At 47.4% G+C, this 26,129-nt stretch overlaps 1 protein-coding gene across 8 annotated transcripts in view; it reads right to left on the bottom strand.

The window, feature by feature from the left end:
• Positions 1–26,129, bottom strand: part of ADGRB1 (adhesion G protein-coupled receptor B1) — a 911,276-nt gene that overhangs the window by 644,367 nt on the left and 240,780 nt on the right. For all 8 annotated transcript variants that reach the window (XM_073679967.1, XM_073679961.1, XM_073679962.1 and 5 more), the window contains exon 2: positions 2,241–3,117. In XM_073679967.1, coding sequence (XP_073536068.1) covers positions 2,241–2,967 — 727 coding nt within the window. In that variant the 5' untranslated portion in view covers positions 2,968–3,117. The remainder of the gene's footprint in view (positions 1–2,240; positions 3,118–26,129) is intronic.

The raw sequence follows: 26,129 nt of genomic DNA, 5'->3' as shown, positions 1-26,129 counted from the left end.
AGCTAGCACAGGGCAGGAAGATATGTAGTATTACATATGAATGTAGCAGGGCTGAGTTTGTCACCCAGAGCAGTGTGGTGCCTGATGACAAGCTCAGCTCTGTGTAGTGCCTGATGACAAGCTCAGCTCTGTGTAGTGCCTGATGACAAGCTCAGCTCTGTGTAGTGCCTGATGACAAGCTCAGCTCTGCTCCATTCATATGTAAAACCACAGATAACACATATTTCATTGCATTGTGTCGGATGACAAGCTCAGGCTGACATCATCTGTAGTATTACATAGAGTTGTAGCAGAGCTGAGTTTGTCATCGTGCACTGCACTGTGACTGATGACAGGCTCAGCTCTGCTACATTTATATGTAATACTACAGAAAACACATTTCTTTACATGATACCGATGACAAGCTCAGCTCTGCTACATCCATATGTAATACTAAAGATCATGATTTTGTCCTGCACTGTGCAGGATGACGAGCTCGGCTCTGCTACAAACGACCCAGCGCTGTGCTGAATGACAAGTTAAGCTCTGCTACATTCATATGTAAACCACACAGATAACACATTGCAATATTGTTTCACATTCTGCTCAATAACAAACTTGGCTCTGCTACATTCATAAGAAAAAATGCAGATAACACATAATTCTACACATTGTGCCCGATGACAAACTCAGCTCTGCTCCATCTGCATGTGACACTACAGACAGCACATTGTGATGTCGCTTTGCACTTTGCCAGATGACAAGCTCAGCTCTACTACATATCAGCCTACACTGATGATACACTCAGCTCTGCTACATTCAGATGACAAGCTCAGCTCTGCTCCATCTGACCTGCACTGATGATACACTCTGCTCTGCTACATCTGTATGACAAGCTCAGCTCTGCTCCATCTATATATTATATGACATAGACAGTTCTGCTACATCCATAAATAATATGACAAGCTCAGCTCTACTACATATGGGCCTGCACTGTGCTGGATGACAAGCTCATCTCCGCTCTGCTACATCTCTGCTACATGACACCCTCAGCTCTGCTCCATCCGTATATAACACCCTCAGCTCCATCTGTATATGACACCCTCAGCTCTGCTCCATCCGTATATATGACACCCTCAGCTCTGCTCCATCCGTATATATGACACCCTCAGCTCTGCTCCATCCGTATATATGACACCCTCAGCTCTGCTCCATCCGTATATATGACACCCTCAGCTCTGCTCCATCCGTATATATGACACCCTCAGCTCTGCTCCATCCGTATATATGACACCATCAGCTCTGCTCCATCCGTATACGACACCCTCAGCTCTGCTCCATCCGTATATGACACCCTCAGCTCTGCTCCATCCGTATATATGACACCCTCAGCTCTGCTCCATCCGTATACATGACACCCTCAGCTCTGCTCCATCCGTATATATGACACCCTCAGCTCTGCTCCATCCGTATATATGACACCCTCAGCTCTGCTCCATCCGTATACGACACCCTCAGCTCTGCTCCATCCGTATATGACACCCTCAGCTCTGCTCCATCCGTATATATGACACCCTCAGCTCTGCTCCATCCGTATATATGACACCCTCAGCTCTGCTCCATCCGTATATATGACACCCTCAGCTCTGCTCCATCCGTATATATGACACCCTCAGCTCTGCTCCATCCGTATACATGACACCCTCAGCTCTGCTCCATCCGTATACATGACACCCTCAGCTCTGCTCCATCCGTATACGACACCCTCAGCTCTGCTCCATCCGTATATGACACCCTCAGCTCTGCTCCATCCGTATATGACACCCTCAGCTCTGCTCCATCCGTATATATGACACCCTCAGCTCTGCTCCATCCGTATATATGACACCCTCAGCTCTGCTCCATCCGTATATATGACACCCTCAGCTCTGCTCCATCCGTATAGACTATGACACCCTCAGCTCCATCCGTATAGACTATGACACCCTCAGCTCCATCCGTATAGACTATGACACCCTCAGCTCAGCTCCATCCGTATAGACTATGACACCCTCAGCTCCATCCGTATAGACTATGACACCCTCAGCTCAGCTCCATCCGTATAGACTATGACACCCTCAGCTCCATCCGTATAGACTATGACACCCTCAGCTCAGCTCCATCCGTATAGACTATGACACCCTCAGCTCAGCTCCATCCGTATAGACTATGACACCCTCAGCTCCATCCGTATAGACTATGACACGCTCCGTGTGTCTTACCGTGGACGTGGCCGCCGCTCACGCAGTTCTCCAGCTGCGCCCCGTCCTCCAGGCAGTCGCCCCTCTTCCCGGGGGTCCCCGCGGGGTCCGCGCCGCTCTGGACGTCCCCGTCGTGGCAGGAGCAGGGGGTCTGCATGATGCCGCACGGGTGGAGGCTGCTGCTGCTGGTCAGACAGGTGTGCAGCCACTTGCACAGCATCTGACATGCGGCTTTGCGGGGGCTGCGGTTGCCCAGGACCAGGTACTCCAGGGAGAAGTCGGTGTCGTGTCCCCGGGGGTCCTTGGCCCGCAGCGGGGGGTCTTCGTCCTTGCGGGGCGGGCTCTGGCGCATCTGCAGGTACTGCTTGTTGGACTGCAGGAAGGAGAAGCGCACGGAGCTGTCGCACAGCTGCAGGACGTCGTCGAAGCTCTCCAGCCCCAGGTAGGTCCGTGTGGACTCCAGGAAGGAGTCGAAGTGCGCGGTGCGGATCCGCTGCTGCTCGCAGATGCCGGGGGGCTTGGACACCTTGACGTACAGCGTGTACCGGCGCGGGTCCGGGTTCTGCACGATCCAGGCGCACAGCGACGACTCGTTCAGCGGGAAGAGCGACAGCGACGAGAAGTGGCCGTAGAATTCCCCCTGCACCCGGGTGGTGCAGGCGCCGAGTCCCAGCTCCGGGGGGCTGCAGGCGGCCGGGCGGAGCAGGAGCAGCGGCCACAGCACGACTAGCAGGAGGTGGCGCCTCATCCTAGGTCTCGGCTCCTGTGGAATTGCAGGTAATTGTCGGGCAGGGGCCAGATCTGGGACATAACAGGTGGAGCGGCGCTGCGAGGCGTCAGGAAAGCGTCCTGCCGGGTCTGCTGGAGTCAGGCGCCCCCCGGTGGCCGCTGCCGGAACCTGGGGAAAAGAGAGAGACACAGTCAGACGGCAACTGGCAAAGCTGCCACACAATCCGCAGCGGTAACGCATCCTGTGCAGGACTCATGCATACATTCCGTTTGCCTCCTTTCCTATCCGTTTTTTTTTTTTTTGTAGTTTACACAACTTTTTTTTTTTCCCCATCCCTACAAGGATCTTTTTTTTTTTTACAATGAAATCTACATAAACGGATTAATTTTTTTTAATGCAGAACACAAATAAAGACGGATCCGTTACAAACGGAAACATGAGCGGGTACAATGTGTCCAATTGTAAGAAGCGGATCCAGGATCTCACACTCAGCGCTCTCCAGGGGGGTTCACAGACGGAATCGCTGCAAACAGGATCCAAAGTATCTAAGGCTGTGTTCACATGTGCAGTAATCATCAGGACGGATCCAGCAGAAATCCGGGGACAAAAAAAAAAGTGTTCAGACAAAACTTTGTGCTGCTGGAAAAAAAAAACCTGATTCCAACTGGATCCGTTTTTTTTTTTTTTTTTACACTGAAGTCTATGGAAAGGGATCCAGAATAGTAATAAAGACGGATCTGTTACAGACGGAACATGAACGGATACAATGTGTCCAATAGTAAGCGGATCCAGGATCTAAGAAGAAAACAAAAACGGATCCTTTCCAAAGAGGGAACTTTGGTTTTCACATTGCTGCGTCTTTGCTTTGTTTGTAACGGATCCAGTATAAAGAAAACAACTGAACAGGTGAGCAGAGAAGATCCCCACCATCCAGAGCAGATTCTTATGGTTTTTAGTCTTACCTTAGGTCTCTGTTCACATGTCCAGTAATCATCCGTTTATTTAACATTGAAGCCTATGGAAAACTGATCCGTTAAATTACAATCCATTTGAAACTGATCCAGTAAAGAAAAAAACAGATCTTTTTCAAGTGAAATAAAACCTGTTGGCTGATTACCGGATCCATTATCCATAGACTTCAATGGTACAAAAATGGATCCAGCTGAAATCAGGTTTTTGGGTTTTTTTTTGCAGGACAAAAAACTTATGTTTTTCTCAGCAGATTGCTGCTGGATCTGTTCTAATGGCTGATTACTGAACATGTGAACAGCGCCCAATCCGGGATCATGCCAACGCTCCAGTGCGGGAGCCGATCATTTCTCATCTCTCCCTTTTCTCTTTCTTTCTGCCATTTTATATGTAGGAATGTAGTTTCCACAACTGTTCCCTAAACAAGGATCCTTATTTTATTAACAATTAAATCTGCATAAACGGATCCGTTTTCTTACACCGCGCCGCCCAGGACACTAATAAAGAGGGATCCATTACAAACTGAACATGAACAGATACAATGTGTCCAATGGAAGGCGTGTGATACTGTCTGCTGAGCCGTGTATCTAATCCTCTCCTGTGTGATACTGTCTGCTGAGCCGTGTATCTAATCCCATCCTGTGTGATACTGTCTGCTGAGCCGTGTATCTAATCCCATCCTGTGTGATACTGTCTGCTGAGCCGTGTATCTAATCCTATCCTGTGTGATACTGTCTGCTGAGCCGTGTATCTAATCCTATCCTGTGTGATACTGTCTGCTGAGCCGTGTATCTAATCCCATCCTGTGTGATACTGTCTGCTGAGCCGTGTATCTAATCCCATCCTGTGTGATACTGTCTGCTGAGCCGTGTATCTAATCCCATCCTGTGTGATACTGTCTGCTGAGCCGTGTATCTAATCCCATCCTGTGTGATACTGTCTGCTGAGCTGTGTATCTAATCCTATCCTGTGTGATACTGTCTGCTGAGCCGTGTATCTAATCCTCTCCTGTGTGATACTGTCTGCTGAGCCGTGTATCTAATCCTCTCCTGTGTGATACTGTCTGCTGAGCCGTGTATCTAATCCTATCCTGTGTGATACTGTCTGCTGAGCCGTGTATCTAATCCCATCCTGTGTGATACTGTCTGCTGAGCTGTGTATCTAATCCTCTCCTGTGTGATACTGTCTGCTGAGCTGTGTATCTAATCCTCTCCTGTGTGATACTGTCTGCTGAGCCATGTATCTAATCCTCTCCTGTGTGATACTGTCTGCTGAGCTGTGTATCTAATCCTCTCCTGTGTGATACTGTCTGCTGAGCTGTGTATCTAATCCTCTCCTGTGTGATACTGTCTGCTGAGCCGTGTATCTAATCCCATCCTGTGTGATACTGTCTGCTGAGCCTTGTATCTAATCCTATCCTGTGTGATACTGTCTGCTGAGCCGTGTATCTAATCCCATCCTGTGTGATACTGTCTGCTGAGCCGTGTATCTAATCCCATCCTGTGTGATACTGTCTGCTGAGCCGTGTATCTAATCCTATCCTGTGTGATACTGTCTGCTGAGCCTTGTATCTAATCCTCTCCTGTGTGATACTGTCTGCTGAGCCGTGTATCTAATCCCATCCTGTGTGATACTGTCTGCTGAGCCGTGTATCTAATCTTGTCCTGTGTGATACTGTCTGCTGAGCCGTGTATCTAATCCTATCCTGTGTGATACTGTCTGCTGAGCCGTGTATCTAATCCCATCCTGTGTGATACTGTCTGCTGAGCCGTGTATCTAATCTTGTCCTGTGTGATACTGTCTGCTGAGCCGTGTATCTAATCCCATCCTGTGTGATACTCTCTGCTGAGCCCATAGAGCAAGTCCTGGGAGGGGAGGAGGGAGGTGAAGCTGCAGCTTGTGGCTTATTAAGAAGGGAGGGGGAGCGGCATGAGGGAGACATGTGATTGGCTCAAAGTGCACAGCTCAGTTGTGACATCGCTGTGGGAAGAGCCCGCCCACTCTACAAACCTGGAGACAAAGGCTATGTTCACACACAGCGTTTTTACTGCCAAGAAAGCAGGTTTTGGCTGCAGAAAAAGAACGCTGCGTATGAACATAGTCTAATATAGATTTATAGGTACCAGCAGAAGGAAATAAATCTACAGAATAGCTGATGCTTCTCCATTCCTCACACACTTATGTCTATGGTGAATGCTGTCGGGTGTGACGTCCTCTCAGTATCCAGATTAGCCAAACAATGGCCGCTGCATTCCCTGCCTCTACTTTTATACAGGCTCTTGTAGCCCTCCTGATTTGCTGGGCTATACCATGTCATGTGTTATCTGCAAGGCATTATGGGGAAGATACATAGATACAGGCTATCTGCATCTGCCACTAGACAGAGCTTAGGAGCTTACCAACAATGTATTTATTAAAGGGGCGTTCCAAGATCTGTCCTATTATTAAATGTCAGATTGTCAAATTGAGTTACTGCCAGCAATGATAGAAAGGTAACAGGACACGCAGAGCATCGCAGCTATGATAGAAAGGAGTCAGGACACGCAGAGCATCGCAGCTATGATAGAAAGGAGTCACGGCACACAGAGCATCACAGCTATGATAGAAAGGTGTCAGGACACACAGAGCATTACAGCTATGATAGAAAGGTGTCAGGACACACAGAGCATTACAGCTATGATAGAAAAGTGTCAGGACACACAGCATCACAGCTATGATAGAAAGGAGTCAGGGCACACAGAGCATCGCAGCTATGATAGAAAGGAGTCACGGCACACAGAGCATCACAGCTATGATAGAAAGGAGTCAGGACACGCAGAGTATCGCAGCTATGATAGAAAAGTGTCAGGACACGCAGAGTATCGCAGCTATGATAGAAAGGAGTCAGGGCACACAGAGCATCGCAGCTGTCATAGAAAGGTGTCAGGGCACACAGAGCATCACAGCTATGATAGAAAGGTATCAGGACACACAGAGCATCACAGCTATGATAGAAAGGTGTCAGGACACACAGAGCATCGCAGCTATGATAGAAAGGTGTCAGGATACACAGAGCATCACAGCTATGATAGAAAGGTGTCAGGACACACAGAGCATCGCAGCTATGATAGAAAGGTGTCAGGACACACAGAGCATCGCAGCTATGATAGAAAGGTGTCAGGATACACAGAGCATCACAGCTATGATAGAAAGGTGTCAGGACACACAGAGCATCACAGCTATGATAGAAAGGTGTCAGGACACACAGAGCATCGCAGCTATGATAGAAAGGTGTCAGGACACACAGAGCATCGCAGCTATCATAAAAAGGTGTCAGGACACACAGAGCATCGCAGCTATCATAGAAGGGTGTCAGGACACACAGAGCATCACAGCAATGATAGACAATATTTGCTTATAGGATCAACTGTTAACCTCATATTGCCGGATACCACTGGACCCTTCTTTTGTGAAGTCCAGGCCCTGATGACTTTGGAGCACGAGGACTTGACATAATATTAGTGGGAGCTTCTTCTGTTCTGTCTGGTATTTGTTGTGTTTCCCGAGCTCCCACTTCCCTATCACTGGTAATCCGCCATTGTTTTTATCATCGATGTATGATTCCATTATTTATTGCTACATTGTTTCTTTCTTCCTCCCACCCGCTGACATTTCCTGGACGGTAGCATTGTTTCAATGCTTTAGGTGTATAATGAAAAGCTGACGTTCTCCCTCCTGACCGCTATCACCATAATTACCCCGTTGTCCTTCTAATTACCATGAAGCCCCGGCTTCCCGGGTTTATTGTCTCTCCGCCATGCACATTGGTAGGAATGAGACCGCGGAGCGCGTCGTGTCCACGTTCATCGCCAGGACTAATAAGTATTTTATACTCTCTGTCATAACACAATTATTTACCCCGGAGCTATGGAGGGATGACAGCTCCGAACTCATCCGCGAAATCCAGAAGGATCTAACCTGACCCCGCCGATGGAAAGTTGGTTCTCTGCGGACGCTACACAGGGTTCACGTGCAACCTGGCAGTGACAGCCGTCTGCTGAAACGTGACCTAAATACTAAGCTGACGGGTATACTCCAGACTCGTCTCGTCTATGTCAACATTGCAAAGATCGGTCCTCCGGGGCCGGGCAGCACCAGAAGGATGGGGCCGATATCAAACATTATGTGAAAAATGATCCATCCGCTTCTATACTCACAACTCATATTTTAGGTTTTAGATTTTTTTTTGACATGAGGACTTTCCACCTGGATCTTTAGGCAGAAGAAGTTTAAAAAAAAAAAAATCTCTTCCCTTGTTTTGTGGAAAAAATTCAGCAGCAGAAATTGCAGATTTTACATTTGCACTTTGTGAATTCCTGTTACTAATCAATGAAGGATTTGTATCCGCGGAAAACCAAACTACTGTGGACTTTACTGTAGATCACCAAAAGAGATCGGCAGAGGATCAGGAAAGGGAGTTTTCACATCGCAACGGTAGGAGAGTAACAAATTCCGTGCAGATTTTCCCTGTGGATTTTTGCCCAATTTGTTGCAGAAATTTTCAGCATCAAATTTGCTGCATGTGAACTTCTCCTCGGTTCCCTGCGTATACGTCAGAATTGTTTGCAGCAAATCTTCCACGTATTTGGCTGCAAAACCGGCACGTTACCTTTTTGTGGTGGGTTCGTGATGCAAAAGGCGAAGTCTGCAATGAATGCCGCAGAAAGAATTGACGTGTTGCAGGATCTGAAAAGTTTGCATTGGTCACACTTTACAGTAAGGGCGTGTGCACACGTTAAGTATTTGCTGCAGAGATTTCGACACCATTTCAGCATCTTTTAGAAGTAAAAATGCGTGGTTTTTCCTTGTTTTTCACGTTTTTTTTTTTTTGCTGCAGATTTTTCCCCCACTCATTAGTATGAGTAAAATCTGCAGCAAAAACGCTGAAAGAATTGACGCTTCAGATTTAAATCTGCAAGTCACAAATAAGCAACATAAGCATGAGACTTCAGGATTCTCATTCACTTTGCTGGCATGCTTCATGTTTTGTGACAAATCTGCATTGAAAACGCGCAGCAAAAATGCGACGTGTGCACACAGCCTAAGTGGCCAAGAATTTTTTAAAGGTGGTGGTGGGTTGCAGGGATCAGCAAACCTTGCAGTGTCTTCCAGCCCAAATGACCCCAGTGCCGATATCTCTGGGCAATGGCCACATTAGGAGTTCCATTTTTGCTTTCAGCTTCAATATTCAACTCTCTAACGACTATTTTGAAGAGGGAAAGAAAACTAAGGAACCATTTTTTGAGTTTAGTTTATATTGATCTTCTCCATTGCTTCCATAGAAGTCGTCACCTCCAACGGGACACAACGCTAGAAAATAATTGCCCAGGAATCCTCGCTCTTATCTCTCGATTGCATCCCGATCTAATGCCAGGTCGTCCCACTCTTCACTGAGCCGAACCCTTTATTATTGAGCTTTGTAAACCTATGAAGGTGATGAAGGAAGATCCATATGTGAAGTGTTAACCTGTAACGAGCGCTTCCATTAGGATTCGTGTCGGTGGAACATTCTTGCTTTCCTACGTGGCTTCATCCGTCAATGTATCTGACTCGTTATATGTCGGTGCGTTGGGAAAGACTGAGAACCGATTAGCGGTGAAAAAGTTTTCCGATGGAGAAACAAGGGATAAAGCCTCAAAAGGTTTGGATGGAAGGTCAATATGTCACTTGTTTCAACCGATGTTTCCCGTGTTCTGCGTTCTATTACCTTAGAGGACAAGAATCCTTGAATGTTAGAGTTGGAGGGGACCTCCTGGGTCATCGTGTCCAACCCCCTGCTCAATGCAGGATTCGCTAAACCATCTCAGATGTCTGTCCAGCCTGTGAAGACTTCCATTGAAGGAGAACTCACCACCTCTCGTGGCAGCCTGTTCCACTCATTGATCACCCTCACTGTCAAAAAGTTTTTTCTAATATCTAATCTGTATCTTCTCCCATTCAGTTTCATCCCATTGCTTCTCATGATTCTATGTGCAAATGAGAATAAAGATGATCCTTCTACAATGTGACAGCCCTTCAGATATTTGTACACAGCTATTAAGTCTCTTCTCAGTCTTCTCTTTTGTAAGCTCAGCATTCCCAGATCCTTTAACTGTTCCTCGTAGGACATAGTTTACAGACCGGTCACCATTCTGGTCGCCCTTCTCTGAACTTGCTCCAGTTTCTTTAGGTCTTTTTTAAAATATGGCGCCAAAAACTGGACACAGTATTCCAGATGAGGTCTGACCAAAGAGGAGAAGAGGGGGACAATTACTTCACGTGATCTAGACTCGATGCTCCTCTTAGAAGAAAAAGAAAACATGGCTTCCTTCAAAGAGGTGATCCTTGCAAAGTGACATCCTCATCAAAAAAGGTGACGCCACTGTTTTCCAATCAATAAATCCAACTGCCGGGACAATATTCATACCAGAAAATTATGACATGGTAGCGATTTAATGATTTTGTCTGCATGGTGGCACTCTGACTTCGAGCGGTGCCGGCAACTACTGCACAGTGCCATTCACCTTGAACAGCGGGTAGACATAAGTGCAAACATAGTGGTTGTGAATAGAGTGGGTAGGCATAAGTACTGGGAAGATCCATAAATGTATCTCTGGTGTCCTCATTCTCCGAATCCTGGTAGCTGGATCCCCATTGAGGAAGAACTAGCAAAATATCACAGCGATCTGCCCTCACCGAATACTTGTGCCCTGACATATCCCTGTGCTAAATTGTGGTCTAAGGGGTAACGTTTCTCCTTGTGGAGAGTTGCAAGCCAAGCCTGGCATGTCAGAGTGAGATACTTATACGCCATGCATGCTCCTCTGGGAAATTAAATATACAAATTGACTCATCAAAGAGTGTACTAGAACTCTAAGCACCACCTATTGGAAGCAGCTATCCTAAAAGCCAATATTGACTCTTGCAATATGACTTAGAATAAAAGCCAAACCAGAATCTCAATTTGTAGACACTGTGTTTCGGGGGTTTTGCCCCTCATCAGTGCAAAGTGAGAGATTTGATTTGGCTGGGTGAGAGGCTCTGGACTGGGGTCTAAGCAGTAACGTTTCTCCTTGTAGAGAGTGACAAGCCAAGCCTGGCATGTCAGAGTGAGGAGACTTATAAGCCATGTATGTTGTGAGAAATTGGAAACTTTAAGGAAATTTGTAGACAGGTTACGGGAGGACATATTTGTACTCCTTTAGTGATTTATCTATATACATTAGATAACTATTGGACGAATCAAGGGTGAGCACAGATAGAAGAGGCCCCTGTGCAAGGACCCTTTACAGACCAATATCTTAGTTATAATGCACCCATGTACAGTACGTCTGTGATAGAAGCTGCTTTGGAGGTCGTGGACCCTTTACTTCTTGGGCCCCTTTGTGGCTGCACAGTTGGCACCAAGGCTATGCAATATAATATAGAGAAATATAAAGGATCGTCCACTGAAATTCAGCAGAGGGGATCCTTGTCTTCCCCAACATCATCTGTTGGGAAAGTCTGGAGAGCCCCATACACATTAGACATTGACATGTTAGGATGAATTTAGTCATATGTGTAGGGCAGCCTTGAGCTTTATCTCCGGTCACCCAATAGGTAAGTGAAGGACGGGGTCTCCCAGATCGTGAAACCCCTCCGAGATGCATCATTCTACTACATGACCCAGGACTTCCAGACAAAACACCCTACCCAATGGAGCCAATAGACCATGCCATAGAAATGTTTATCCGATCATCATTTTTCGCAGCTGGATTTGATTGTTTTGCTGATCATTGGACGCCCCGGGCATCAGATTCGCATCGATAGCGCAGTTCTAAGGCTCACGAGTCCATATGACCTGCCATGGATGCCTACTCTTGACTTTCCTTGTCTATGTGAACTGCTGCAATAGCGGTGATGACATTTAGGTAATTGTGATGATTGCAATTCAATACATCCAAGAAGAAAAAAGCAAATTTATCATCTTTCATGACAATGAGCTTCTAGTAGAGTCCACAGATCTCCATGCAAGTCCCTCTCGATGCACCGCGACCATTAATGACCCCATCACCAGCTTGCTCTGCTCACGTTCCTTTACCCTCGCCTTCTTCTGATTTCCTCCCATTGCTTTGCATTTTATGGTGAAAGCAAATTTAGCTTAAAAATAAAAAGTTTTAAAAAAAAAAAAAAGTCTCCAGTGTGATGAATTTAGGTCATAAAGTCCAAAAACATCCCCAGGATTTTAAGCTAATTTTCCCGCAGCTGACGAATAGCGCGTGACGGAGAAGTGCATTAATATCCGAAATAAAGACTTCACATTTTTAAATCAAAACATCCGAATTCGATGTCGGTGATTTAAAATCTTTTACCTAAAAGGGTTCTGCCATTTTTCTCTCCTCCGTAAGTGCTTATTTTTTGTCCCATTTGTATAGAAATCAGACAGTAGGCAATAAAACCAGCGCGGCGCATCAGACAGAGCGATAGACTGAACGTCTCGCTAATAAGTACAATGCAAATGAAGTGCCGATTGTGTCTGTACATGGCTACAGATGTAACGGCGACGTGCAGACGTGTCCGTACAGTGCGCTCATCACAATGGCCGGGAATCCTACGTGTGCATCCGATTACCGGGATCCGAGAGAACATAGGAGAAGGCAAAACAGAGCATAAAATGGGGCAATACTGCAGCTGAGACACAGATTTCCAAACACGTTACATGGAATTCTACATCTGCTGAATACATGTATATATGCAAAATAGATGTGCTCCCGTCAGCCAAACCCTCACAATATCGTGTACCTCGCGGCTACGCAGCAAGTGGTCAGGCAGCATCGCTCCCAACTTTCGTCAAAAAGAGCCTATTATATTGGGAGCACCCCACAAGACCCGCCGTATACTGAGAGCACCCCACAAGACCCGCCGTATACTGAGAACACCCCACAAGACCCACCGTATACTGAGAGCACCCCACAAGACCCACCGTATACTGAGAACACCCCACAAGACCTGCTGTATTCTCAGAGCACCCCACAAGACCCGCCATATACTGGGAACACCCCACAAGACCTGCTGTATTCTCAGAACACCCCACAAGACCCACCATATACTGAGAACACCCCACAAGACCCACCGTATACTGAGAACACCCCACAAGACCTGCTGTATTCTCAGAGCACCCCACAAGACCCACCGTATACTGAGAACACCCCACAAGACCTGCTGTATTCTCAGAGCACCCCACAAGACCTGCCATATACAGGGAACACCCCACAAGACCTGCCATATACTGGGAGCACCCCACAAGACCCACCGTATACTGAGAACACCCCACAAGACCCACCGTATACTGAGAACACCCCACAAGACCCACCTTATACTGAGAGCACCCCACAAGGCCCACCGTATACTGAGAGCACCCCACAAGACCCGCCGTATACTGAGAGCACCCCACAAGACCCGCCGTATACTGAGAGCACCCCACAAGACCCGCCGTATACTGGGAGCACCCCACAAGACCCGCCGTATACTGAGAGCACCCCACAAGACCCGCTGTATACTGGGAGCACCCCACAAGACCCACCGTATACTGAGAACACCCCACAAGACCCACCGTATACTGAGAGCACCCCACAAGACCCACCGTATACTGAGAGCACCCCACAAGACCCGCCGTATACTGAGTGCACCCCACAAGACCCGCCGTATACTGGGAGCACCCCACAAGACCCGCCGTATACTGGGAACACCCCACAAGACCTGCTGTATTCTCGGAGCACCCCACAAGACCTGCCATATACTGGGAGCACACCACAAGACCCACCGTATACTGAGAACACCCCACAAGACCCGCCATATACTGAGAGCAGCCCACAAGACCTGCCGTATACTGAGAACACCCCACAAGACCTGCTGTATTCTTGGAGCACCCCACAAGACCTGCCATATACTGGGAGCACACCACAAGACCTGCCATATACTGAAAGCAGTCCACAAGACCCACCGTATACTGAGAACACCCTACAAGACCTGCTGTATTTTCGGAGCACCCCACAAGACCCGCCATATACTGGGAACATCCCACAAGACCCGCCGTATACTGGGAACACCCCACAAGACCCACCGTATACTGGGAGCAGCCCACAAGACCCACCGTATATTGAGAACACCCCACAAGACCTGCTGTATTCTCGGAGCACCCCACCAAACCTGCCATATATTGGGAACACCCCACAAGACCTGCCGTATACTGAGAGCACCCCACAAGACCCGCCGTATACTGAGAGCACACCACAAGACCCACCGTATACTGGGAGCACCCCACAAGACCCGCCGTATACTGAGAGCACCCCACAAGACCCACCGTATACTGAGAGCACCCCACAAGACCCGCCGTATACTGAGAACACCCCACAAGACCCACCGTATACTGAGAGCACCCCACAAGACCCACCGTATACTGAGAACACCCCACAAGACCTGCTGTATTCTCAGAGCACCCCACAAAACCTGCCATATACTGGGAACACCCCACAAGACCTGCCATATACTGGCAGAACCCCACAAGACCCACCGTATACTGAGAACACCCCACAAGACCCACCGTATACTTAGAACACCCCACAAGACCCACCTTATACTGAGAGCACCTCACAAGACCCACCGTATACTGAGAGCACCCCACAAGACCCGCCGTATACTGAGAGCACCCCACAAGACCCGCCGTATACTGAGAGCACCCCACAAGACCCGCCGTATACTGAGAGCACCCCACAAGACCCGCCGTATACTGGGAGCACCCCACAAGACCCGCCGCATACTGGGAGTACCCCACAAGACCCACCGTATACTGAGAACACCCCACAAGACCCACCGTATACTGAGAGCACCCCACAAGACCCGCCGTATACTGAGAACACCCCACAAGACCCACCGTATACTGAGAGCACCCCACAAGACCCACCGTATACTGAGAACACCCCACAAGACCTGCTGTATTCTCAGAGCACCCCACAAAACCTGCCATATACTGGGAACACCCCACAAGACCTGCCATATACTGGCAGAACCCCACAAGACCCACCGTATACTGAGAACACCCCACAAGACCCACCGTATACTTAGAACACCCCACAAGACCCACCTTATACTGAGAGCACCTCACAAGACCCACCGTATACTGAGAGCACCCCACAAGACCCGCCGTATACTGAGAGCACCCCACAAGACCCGCCGTATACTGAGAGCACCCCACAAGACCCGCCGTATACTGAGAGCACCCCACAAGACCCGCCGTATACTGGGAGCACCCCACAAGACCCGCCGTATACTGAGAGCACCCCACAAGACCCGCCGTATACTGGGAGCACCCCACAAGACCCGCCGCATACTGGGAGTACCCCACAAGACCCACCGTATACTGAGAACACCCCACAAGACCCGCCGTATACTGAGAGCACCCCACAAGACCCGCCGTATACTGAGAGCACCCCACAAGACCCGCCGTATACTGGGAGCACCCCACAAGACCCGCCGTATACTGGGAACACCCCACAAGACCTGCTGTATTCTCGGAGCACCCCACAAGACCTGCCATATACTGGGAGCACACCACAAGACCCACCGTATACTGAGAACACCCCACAAGACCCGCCATATACTGAGAGCAGCCCACAAGACCCGCCGTATACTGAGAACACCCCACAAGACCTGCTGTATTCTTGGAGCACCCCACAAGACCTGCCATATACTGGGAGCACACCACAAGACCTGCCATATACTGAGAGCAGCCCACAAGACCCACCGTATACTGAGAACACCCCACAAGACCTGCTGTATTCTCGGAGCACCCCACAAGACCGCCGTATACTGGGAACATCCCACAAGACCCGCCGTATACTGGGAACACCCCACAAGACCCACCGTATACTGGGAGCAGCCCACAAGACCCACCGTATACTGAGAACACCCCACAAGACCTGCTGTATTCTCGGAGCACCCCACCAGACCTGCCATATACTGGGAGCACACCACAAGACCTGCCGTATACTGAGAGCACCCAACAAGACCCACCGTATACTGGGAGCAGCCCACAAGACCCACCGTATACTGAGAACACCCCACAAGACCTGCTGTATTCTCGGAGCACCCCACCAGACCTGCCATATACTGGGAACACCCCACAAGACCTGCCGTATACTGAGAGCACCCCACAAGACCCGCCGTATACTGAGAGCACACCACAAGACCCACCGTATACTGGGAGCACCCCACAAGACCCGCCGTATACTGAGAGCACCCCACAAGACCCACCGTATACTGAGAGCACCCCACAAGACCCACTGTATACTGGGTACATGGCACAAGACCTGCCGTATACTGGGAACACCCTACAAGACCTGCCGTATACCGGGAACACCATACAAGACCTGTCGTTTATTGGGAGCACCCCACAAGACCTGCCATATACTGGGTACATGGCACAAGACTTGCCATGTACTGGGAACTCCCCACGAGACTTTATACCGGGAACACCCGACAAGACCTTCTGTATACAGGGTACATGGTACAAGACCTGCCGTATACCGGGTACATGGCACAAGACCAGCCGTATACCGGGTTCATGGCACAAGACCTGCCATATATTGGATGCATGGTACAAGACCTGCCGTATACCGGGTACATGGCACAAGACCAGCCGTATACCGGGTTCATGGCGCAAGACCTGCCATATATTGGATGCATGGCACAAGACCTGCCATATACCGGGTACATGGCACAAGACCTGCCGTATACCGGGTACATGGCAGAAGACCTTCCATATATTGAATGCATGTTTCAAGACCTGCCATATACCGGGTACATGTTACAAGACATGCCGTATACTGGGTACATGGCACAAGACCTGCCGTATACCAGGTACGTGGCACAAGACCTGCCGTATACCTGGTACGTGGCACAAGACCTACGGTAAACCGGGTACGTGGCACAAGACCTGCCGTATACCGGGTACGTGGCACAAGACCTGCCGTATACCGGGTACGTGGCACAAGACCTGCCGTATACCGGGTACGTGACACAAGACCTGCCGTATACCGGGTACGTGGCACAAGACCTACGGTAAGCCGGGTACGTGGCACAAGACCTGCCGTATATCGGGTACGTGGCACAAGACCTGCCGTATATCGGGTACGTGGCACAAGACCTGCCGTATAACGGGTGCCTGGCACAAGACCTGCCGTATATCGGGTACGTGGCGCAAGACCTGCCGTATATCGGGTACGTGGCACAAGACCTGCCGTATAATGGTTGTGGCACAAGACCTGCCGTATATCGGGTACGTGGCACAAGACCTGCCGTATATCGGATATGTGGCACAAGACCTGCCGTATATCGGATACGTTGCACAAGACCTGCCGTATAATGGGTACCTGACACAAGACCTGCCGTATATTGGATGCATTGCACAAGACCTGCCGTATATTGGATGCATGGCACAAGACCTGCCGTATTCCAGTTACGTGGCACAAGACCTGCCGTACACCAGGTACATGGCACAAGACCTGCCATATACCTGGTACGTGGCCCAGGACCAACTGTATACCGTGTATGTGGCACAAGACCTGTCATATACCTGGTATGTGGCCCAGGACCAGCTGTATACCGGGTATGTGGCACAAGACCTGTCATATACCTGGTATGTGGCCCAGGACCAGCTGTATACCGGGTATGTGCACAAGACCTGCCGTATAATGGTTAGCTGGCACAAGTCCTGCCGTACAATGGGTAAATGGCACAAGACCAGCTGTATACCGGGTACAGGACACAAGACCTGCGGTTTTGGAGATGCTCAGATCCCTTCACTTGCTCATTATTCTTGCTTACAACAAACACCTTTTAAAGTGGTTTTCCCTTTGCATAAAATCTTTGTCCCCGGCTGCAGTTTGTTATAATAAAAGTAAACTGACTAACTCACCATCCCCGGGTCCACTGCTGAGTGTCTGTCGCTTCTCCTGGTGTCCAGTATTGGCTGTGGTGCTGATGTCATGTAAATAGCATGGCAGCCAATCAGTGAGCTCAGCAGCTCCGCCTGAGTAGATGTAACTCCTCCTTCAGAGCGGCTGAGCTCACTGATTGGCTGCCTTGCTCTTGACTTGACATCAGCACCACAGCCAATAACAGACACTGGGAGCAGCACCAGAGACTCGGCACTGGACCCGGGGATGGTGAGTAAAGCTCCGTATATTTTTTTTATAACAAAATGCAGTCAGAGATGAAGATTTTCTAAAAGGGAACAACTCCCTTAAGAACTAATTGTTGATGACATGTCCCTCCCCTGACAGATGCCTGTGTCACGAGTTAATCAATGGTCCGTACTGCACCCGAACACGGGATCGGAACTGAAACTGGCAAAAAAGTCTGTTAACCGAAGAAATGCTGCATCTGTCGCCATTGTGGAAATATTTCTCCTTCTACATAGTTATAATTAATAAGTAGATCTACAAGGGTCATGAGACGTGGCAGGACCATAAATTATTTCACTCCGGTCCCTCAAATACAAGTTTCCAACTTTCTCCGCACCTCAGGGGCAGGACAGGGGAAGTTGGCAAGCCACTCCCAATCTCTGACGTCATTTCCTACTCTGCAACTATTGGCTGACGTTGCACCTCACTTCCTAATTTGGCCACCCCCTCTACACATAATACTGAGTATTTTTTTATGCATATTCTCCTAAATTTTAGTCCAAATACTGAAAGAGTTAAAGTGAAAAAGTGTAGGATCAGATAAAGCAGGAAGTCTGTTAGACAATAGCTGCGGAGCAGGAAGTCTTGAAACACTTCAGCCAATAGCTGCCGAGCAGGAAGTCTGTGAGACAACACCTCAGTGAATAGCTGCCGAGCAGGAAGTCTGTGAGTCAACAGCTCAGCCAATAGCCGCCTAGCAGGAAGTCTGTGAGACAACACTTCAGCCAATAGCTGCCGAGCAGGAAGTCTGTGAGACAACACCTCAGTGAATAGCTGCCGAGCAGGAAGTTTGTGAGACAACAGCTCAGCCAATAGCTGCCGAGCAGGAAGTCTGTGAGACAACACCTCAGCCAATAGCTGCCGAGCAGAAAGTCTGTGAGACAACAGCTCAGCCAATAGCTGTGGAGCAGGAAGTCTGTGAGACAACACCTCAGCCAATAGCTGCCGAGCAGGAAGTCTGTGAGACAACACCCCGGCCAATAGCAGCCTAGCCGGAAGTCTGTGAGACAACACTTCAGCCAATAGCTGCTGAGCAGGAAGTCTGTGAGACAACACATCAGCCAATAGCTGCCGAGCTGAAAGTCTGTGAGACAACAGCTCAGCCAATAGCTACCGAGCGGGAAGTCTGTAAGACAACACCTCAGCCAATAGCTGTGGAGCAAGAAGTCTGTGAGACAACAGCTCAGCCAATAGCTGCTGAGCAGGAAGTCTGTGAGACAACAGCTCAGCCAATAGCTGTAGAGCAGGATGTGATGTCACAGGAGTGCAGGCATGGATTTGACAATTTTATGCATTAGTCTGTTGTCACCACCAGGAGGAGCTTGGGAGCTAACAGGAAACCAGCCTAAGTGGATCCATCATTATTAAAGAATATATTAAAGGATACATTGGTCCTATGAATATTTTATTTGCTCATGATAGTCATTTCCTCCATGTCCTCTTTACCAGAACCACAGCTGACAAAGGGTTGAGAACACGTAGCAGGAATCCGATAAAATCACTCAATTTCTTCCCATTGGGCCATTTATAGATCAGTTATTGTATAAGGGATTTAAAGAAGGAAGGAATGTTCTATAGATGATTCTACCGATATGTGATCATTACTGGACATGATCCCCCACACACAATCCTGTGATCGGCCGTACTGGCTGTTCTGCACAGTATACCGGCGCGTCCATCGCACCCAATACATGGGGATATTCACATTCTGCGTCCTGCCACATTCATTACAGCAGACAGATACAAGTCTCATCCATGATGAACATCTGTTGAATCTATCGGAAAAAATTACAAGTAGAAAAAGAGAAATTTCTGTGTTTTTTGAGCCGCGGCCTCTAAATGTGAGTGACTAAAGCTGGAACAAATGTACGATTGTGCCACTGTGCGGAAATGAGAAGCTCTGCCCCAACCAAAGAGGAGGAACCAGAGGGAGAGAAGGAGCAATCTGTAACATCTACAGTATATAGCCACCCGTGCAATGTCCATCTCCTGTCTATCATCTGTCTACCTCATATCTTCCATCTATCTGTCTAGCTATCCTCAAGGGTTTTTCTTTTTTCCATCCTTCCTCCATTCCTTCCTTTCTTTCTTTTTTTCTTTCTTCCTTGCTTCCTTTCTTTGTCTCTTTCTTTCTCTTTCTCCCTCTCCCTTTCCTTCTGTTTTCTCTCTTTTCTCCTCTCCATCTTCATTCCTTTCTCTTACTTCCTTACTCTCTCTACCTTTCTCTCACTCTCATCTTCTTTTCTCTTTCTCTAACTCCCCCTTTCTCTCCATTCCTTTCTCTCTCACCCTCTCTTCCTTATTTTCTCTCTCTCCCTTTCTTTCTATCTCACCCCTTTCATTTCTTTCATTTTCACTCTTTTTCCTTTTATTATCTCTCTCTCTCTTTCATCTCCTTTTCTTTCTTTCTCTGACTTTTTCTTTTTATCTCTCCTTTTCTTCCTTTTTCTGCCTCTTTTTCGCTCTCCCCTCTTTTCTCTCTTTCACTTTTTATCTTCATTACTCCCTTTTTCTTTCTTTCTCACTACTTTTCTCTTTCTTTCTCTACCTTTCTCTCCCCCCCTTCCTTCCTCTCTCTTTCTGTCTCTCACTTTCTCTCTTTTTCCTTCCTTCCTTCCTCACTCATTCTTTCCTTTCTCTCTCACTCTTTTTCTTCCTCATTCTTCCTTTCTCACTTTCTTTTCCTCCCTTTTTTCTTTCTCACTCCTTTTCTTTCTCTACCTCTTTCTCTCTCCCCCTTCCTTCCTTTCTCTCTTTCTGTCTCTCACTTTCTCTCTTTTCCTTCATTCCTCCCTTTTTCTTTCTTTCTCACTCCTTTTCTTTCTCTACCTCTTTCTCTCTCCCCCTTCCTTCTATCCTTTCTCTCTTTTCCTTCATTCCTCCCTTTTTCTTTCTTTCTCACTCCTTTTCTTTCTCCACCTCTTTCTCTCTCCCCCTTCCTTCCTTTCTCTCTCTCTCTGTCTCTCACTTTCTCTCTTTTCCTTCATTCCTCCCTTTTTCTTTCTTTCTCACTCCTTTTCTTTCTCCACCTCTTTCTCTCTCCCCCTTCCTTCCTTTCTCTCTCTCTGTCTCTCACTTTCTCTCTTTTCCTTCATTCCTCCCTTTTTCTTTCTTTCTCACTCCTTTTCTTTCTCTACCTCTTTCTTTCTCTCCCTTCCTCTCTTTCTGTCTCTCACTTTCTCTCTTTTCCTTCATTCCTTCCTTCCTCACTCATTCTTTCCTCTGTCTCTCTCTGTCTTTTTCATCCTCATTCTTCCTTTCTCTCATTCTCTTTTCCTTCCTCTTTTCTTTTCTTCCTTTATTTATCCTATCATCTCTCTCTATACAAGTTCATATACAATATTTTTTATCTTTTCCCGTCTCCTAAACTTTTCCTCCTCCTTTTCTGACTATAAACTGTTTCTCTTGTATTTTCCTAATTTCTCCTCTGAGATCTTATCGGAATGATTCGCCCCAGGACAGTAGCAGAGAATTTACCTCTGATGCTCTGACCTGTTGCCCCCCCGTTCCTTGGTGTCAAGATCTTCAGCATTGTCTTAAGATTCTTGCTCAGACGTGAGAATAAAGCCGCCGGAGCTGATTCCCGCAGGAAAGAAAGGCCTTTTTCTTCTGGCTCCGTCCTGTTGCCATGGCTGGACCCCTGAGTGACAGCGATTCACACAGCCCCAATGGCTTTCTGTGACTGGGAAATACACGGCCGAGGGTTTTTCTTCTTCTTTTACAGAACAATTGTACCTTGTCTACATTCATCTCATGACAAAACATCAAAATGGACTGCGTGGGCCGGGACTAATTTTAAGGATTTGTCTTGAAGGTCCAAGGTCACATAAGATTCCTTAAAAGTCTCCTTTACGTCAAATCAAAGGTAACAATAAATGGTCACTGTTTTTTGAACAAACTTTCCAAAAAGCAATAGCACAAGCGACTATAAGAAACTTTGTAACACACTGTATCCTAACAGAGAAAAATGTTTCTTTCTCCACTTATGAGCCACTTCTCCTCCTGTCTCCTGACCTCAACATTCACTTAGAAATACCGGTAAAATCTATCCTGTCTAAGGCAAGACATACTGTCAGCTCACTGAGGAATCAGATTACAGCTGCCTTTTGAAATCTATGGATTAGAGATGGGCAGGAGCCGAGTGAGAGAGAAATGCTGAGAGATTGGACTGCAGTCAGTGTTTTATCTCACCCCAGAGCAGGATGTAAAGCGGTATACTTGTTCCTGGAAGTTATCACCAACTCACAGGCTAAGTTTTAAATTCTAGATCGCTTGGGGTGCAACCACTGAGACCCCACTGATCGCCAGAACACGACACTTTTGTTCCCTGTTTGAATGGAGTGACTGTCCGCATGCTCGACCATCACTGTCAATTTGACTGCCAGAGACAGACGAGTACAGCGCAGGGGCACTGATGCTCCAGGAGGAGGACACCACCAATCAAAATGTTCTCACCTATTCTGTGATAACTTCTTATAATGGAGATATTCCTATGAAGCTACACTACACAGTACTGCTGCATAGTGTCCTCCAGGCTGCTGCATTCTAGTAAGATTTTACTCTACCGAGAGCTAGATTCACAGCTACACTTCTCAGTACTGCTTAATAACGTCCTCTATTATACTACTTTAAATTAAGTGTTTTTATATCACCCCAGAGCTGGATTCACAACTACACTTCTCAGTACTGCTTAATAACGTCCTCTATTATACTACTTTAAATTAAGTGTTTTTTATATCACCCCAGAGCTGGATTCACAACTACACTTCTCAGTGCTGCTTTATAATGTCCTCTATTACACTACTTTAAATTAAGTGTTTTTATATCACCCAGAGCTGGATTCACAACTACGCTCCTCATTGCTGCTTTATAACGTCCTCTATTATACTACTTTAAATTAAGTGTTTTTTATATCACCCCAGAGCTGGATTCACAACTACGCTCCTCATTGCTGCTTTATAACGTCCTCTATTACACTACTTTAAATGAAGTGTTTTTATATCACCCCAAAGCTGGATTCACAGCTACACTTCTCAGTGCTGCTTTATAATGTCCTCTATTCCCATACTTTAAATTAAGTGTTTTTATATCACCCCAGAGCTGGATTCACAACTACACTTCTCAGTACTGCTTAATAACGTCCTCTATTATACTACTTTAAATTAAGTGTTTTTATATCACCCCAGAGCTGGATTCACAACTACACTTCTCAGTACTGCTTAATAACGTCCTCTATTATACTACTTTAAATTAAGTGTTTTTATATCACCCCAGATCTGGATTCACAGCTGGACTGCTCAGTACTCATGTATAATGTCCTTTCAAGTAAGTGTTTTTATTTCACCCCAGAACTGGATTCATAGCTGATGTCGACAAAGAGTGCTTGCCGCTCGAAAGGCGTAGAAAGATATCTGTATTCTCTTTTTTGTGAACACACAATTTTTTAATCTTTGCTTCATGTACCTTAGAAAATAAAATGCCCTTTTTTGGACTTTATTTGTGAGCTGGATTTTTCTGCTTTCTCTATTGGATGTTCCTCCCTGCCCAGGTGCTATCCGTGCTCCAAAAGTGTGGAACTGCAGGTGGTGAGCTGGATTTACTTCTGTGATTCATAGCTGAGCCCTGCTCAGTACGGTTGCATAATGTTCTCCTTCATGCTGCTTTAAATTGTGTTTTTATATCAACCCAGAGCTGGATTCACAGCTGCACTGCTCATTGCTTCTGTATAATGTTCTTCACAATACTGCTTTCAAGTAAGTGGCTTTTATCTCACCAGAGCTGGATTCACTGATACACTGCTCAATACTTCTGTGTAATGTCCTCCATGATACTTTTTTAAAATAAGTGTTTTTATCTCCCCAGATCTAGATTCACAGCTGCACTACTCAGTACTGCTGTATAACGTCCTCCATGATACTGCTTTCAAGTAAGTATTTTTATTTTACGCCAAAATCTGGATTCACATCTGCACTGCTCAGTTGGGCTGTATAATGTCATCCTTGAAGCTGCTTTAAAGCATCACTCCAGCCGTTTTATTTTTCAGCTCTGGAGTGGTGTCATATACTCAACCTTTGGCATCTTCAATGTTTTTTTCGGCACTGCTCCAGTCCCTCGGCACCATGTTGTAAGCGCAGCTTCTGACTGGCCGGAACTCTGTGGGTACGTCCCAAGCTCTCAATGCAAGTCTATGAGAGCCAGAACAAGGCTCTCATAGACTTATACTGAAAAGTGACCTCCGCGCAGCTTCATGAAACACTGGAGCTGCCGGCAGTTCACTTTTTGCCGGAGACCGACCGGAGCAACGCTGGAAAACAATGAAGGCTGCGGCAGGTGATTATGAGACAGGGGGCAGGGGAAGTACATTTAAAGCACCACTCCAGCGGTGCAATAAAAAAAACGCTAAAGTGGTGCTTTAAATTAAGTGTTTTTATATAACCCCAGAGCTGGATTCACAGCTGCACTGCTCAGTAGGACTATATAATGTCCTCCATGATACTGCTTTCAAGTAAATGTTTTTATTTCACAGCCAGAGCTGGATTCACAGCTGAGCCCTGCTCAGTTGGGCTGTATAATGTCATCCTTGAAGCTGCTTTGAAGCACCACTTCAGCAGTTGTTTTTTCAGCTCTGGAGTGGTGCTTTTTAATATATGCACAGCTACACTGCTCAGTACAGCTGCATAATGTATTCCATGCTGCTGCTTTTGAATAGAATGAGTGTAATGTATAGAAACAGAAGAGCAGCAGTCCCTTATTACATGTGCACTGTCTGTGGGAGATATTATAGCAGCTAGTCTTCAGTACTCCTTCCCAGTGTGCTATCGAATGTTGTATATTTAATTAAATACTTCTTAAAAAGGTATTTTTTTTCTGGAAACAGTGCCACTTTTGTCCATGGTCCATATTTGGTATTGCAACTTAGTCATATTAAATTACTAGTCACAGACAATGGGGGCGCTGCGTATGATAAAATAACCTATTTTTTTCTAATCTCATTCAATTTCTTTAAGTCATGGATCTGTAGCACCCTGAGGATTCGGCTGCTACAGGGGTATTGCACCTCAAGCCAGAGGTGTGATATTCCACTCCCGGGTAAGGATGGAGTGTGGAACTGAGCTCAGTAGGCTGCATGCACTACATACATCCCATTTCCGGGGGACAGATCGACGGTACTCCCACCAAAATATGTGCAGGTACGATAGTGTCTGTCCCTGGCTGGAGTGGGAGGGGGGTGGAACATCCCAGTAGTGTAGGGGCAGATAGGGGGAGCAGTCTGGGTAATGCTAGGAGCTCATTGGGTGCTGGTCACCTGAGCTCACACATAGAGGGAGTATATAAGGTGAGAACCATCTTAGATCAGGGTCAGACAGGCAGACAGCTACTAGTCAGTCTGTTGTAGAGGGTCAAGTAGTCCTGAAAGAAGAGAGAGAGGAGTCAGAAGGACCCAGAGGGGAAGAAGAGGGAACCCCAAGAGCCCAAATACAACCAGAAGGGTGAAGGGTTGGCACAAGGGTACCGGATCCCAAGCTGGTGGAGGGCACTAATCCTCAGCCAGAGACCGGAGGTTGTGGGCAGGATCTGCCACGACCCCCCACTAAATCCACTGCGAAGGCACACCAAGTATAGGGTCAGGGAACCCAGAGACAAGGGTTTTACCAACAAGAGGCCCGAGGGAGCCGGACATAAGTGGATCCCTGGTGGGGAAGGCCAGAGAAAAGGAACGTCAGAAAGGGAGCTCAGGATCACGCTCCAGAATTACCTGGGGGTTGGCCGAGTCCAGGACCTGGTGGACGCAGCACGGCTCGGGCGGTCACTCAAGGCCGGAGTGACCAGAACAACAGCAGTAAGTAAACACCCTGAACTGCACAGCCCGACTCTGAGTCTTAATACCATCCTCACTGCACCACCACAACCACCACCCTCTACAACTGACCCCCTGAGGCTATACCCCTCCCGTTGGGGGTTATACCACCA

This window comes from Phyllobates terribilis, unplaced genomic scaffold (genome assembly GCF_046119375.1).
Source record: "Phyllobates terribilis strain yellow unplaced genomic scaffold, ASM4611937v1 Scaffold_4__5_contigs__length_816908805, whole genome shotgun sequence".
Classification (NCBI taxonomy): Eukaryota; Metazoa; Chordata; class Amphibia; order Anura; family Dendrobatidae; genus Phyllobates; species Phyllobates terribilis.
Note: the sequence above shows the minus strand (reverse complement) of the source record. Positions and strands in the feature narration are given on the sequence as shown.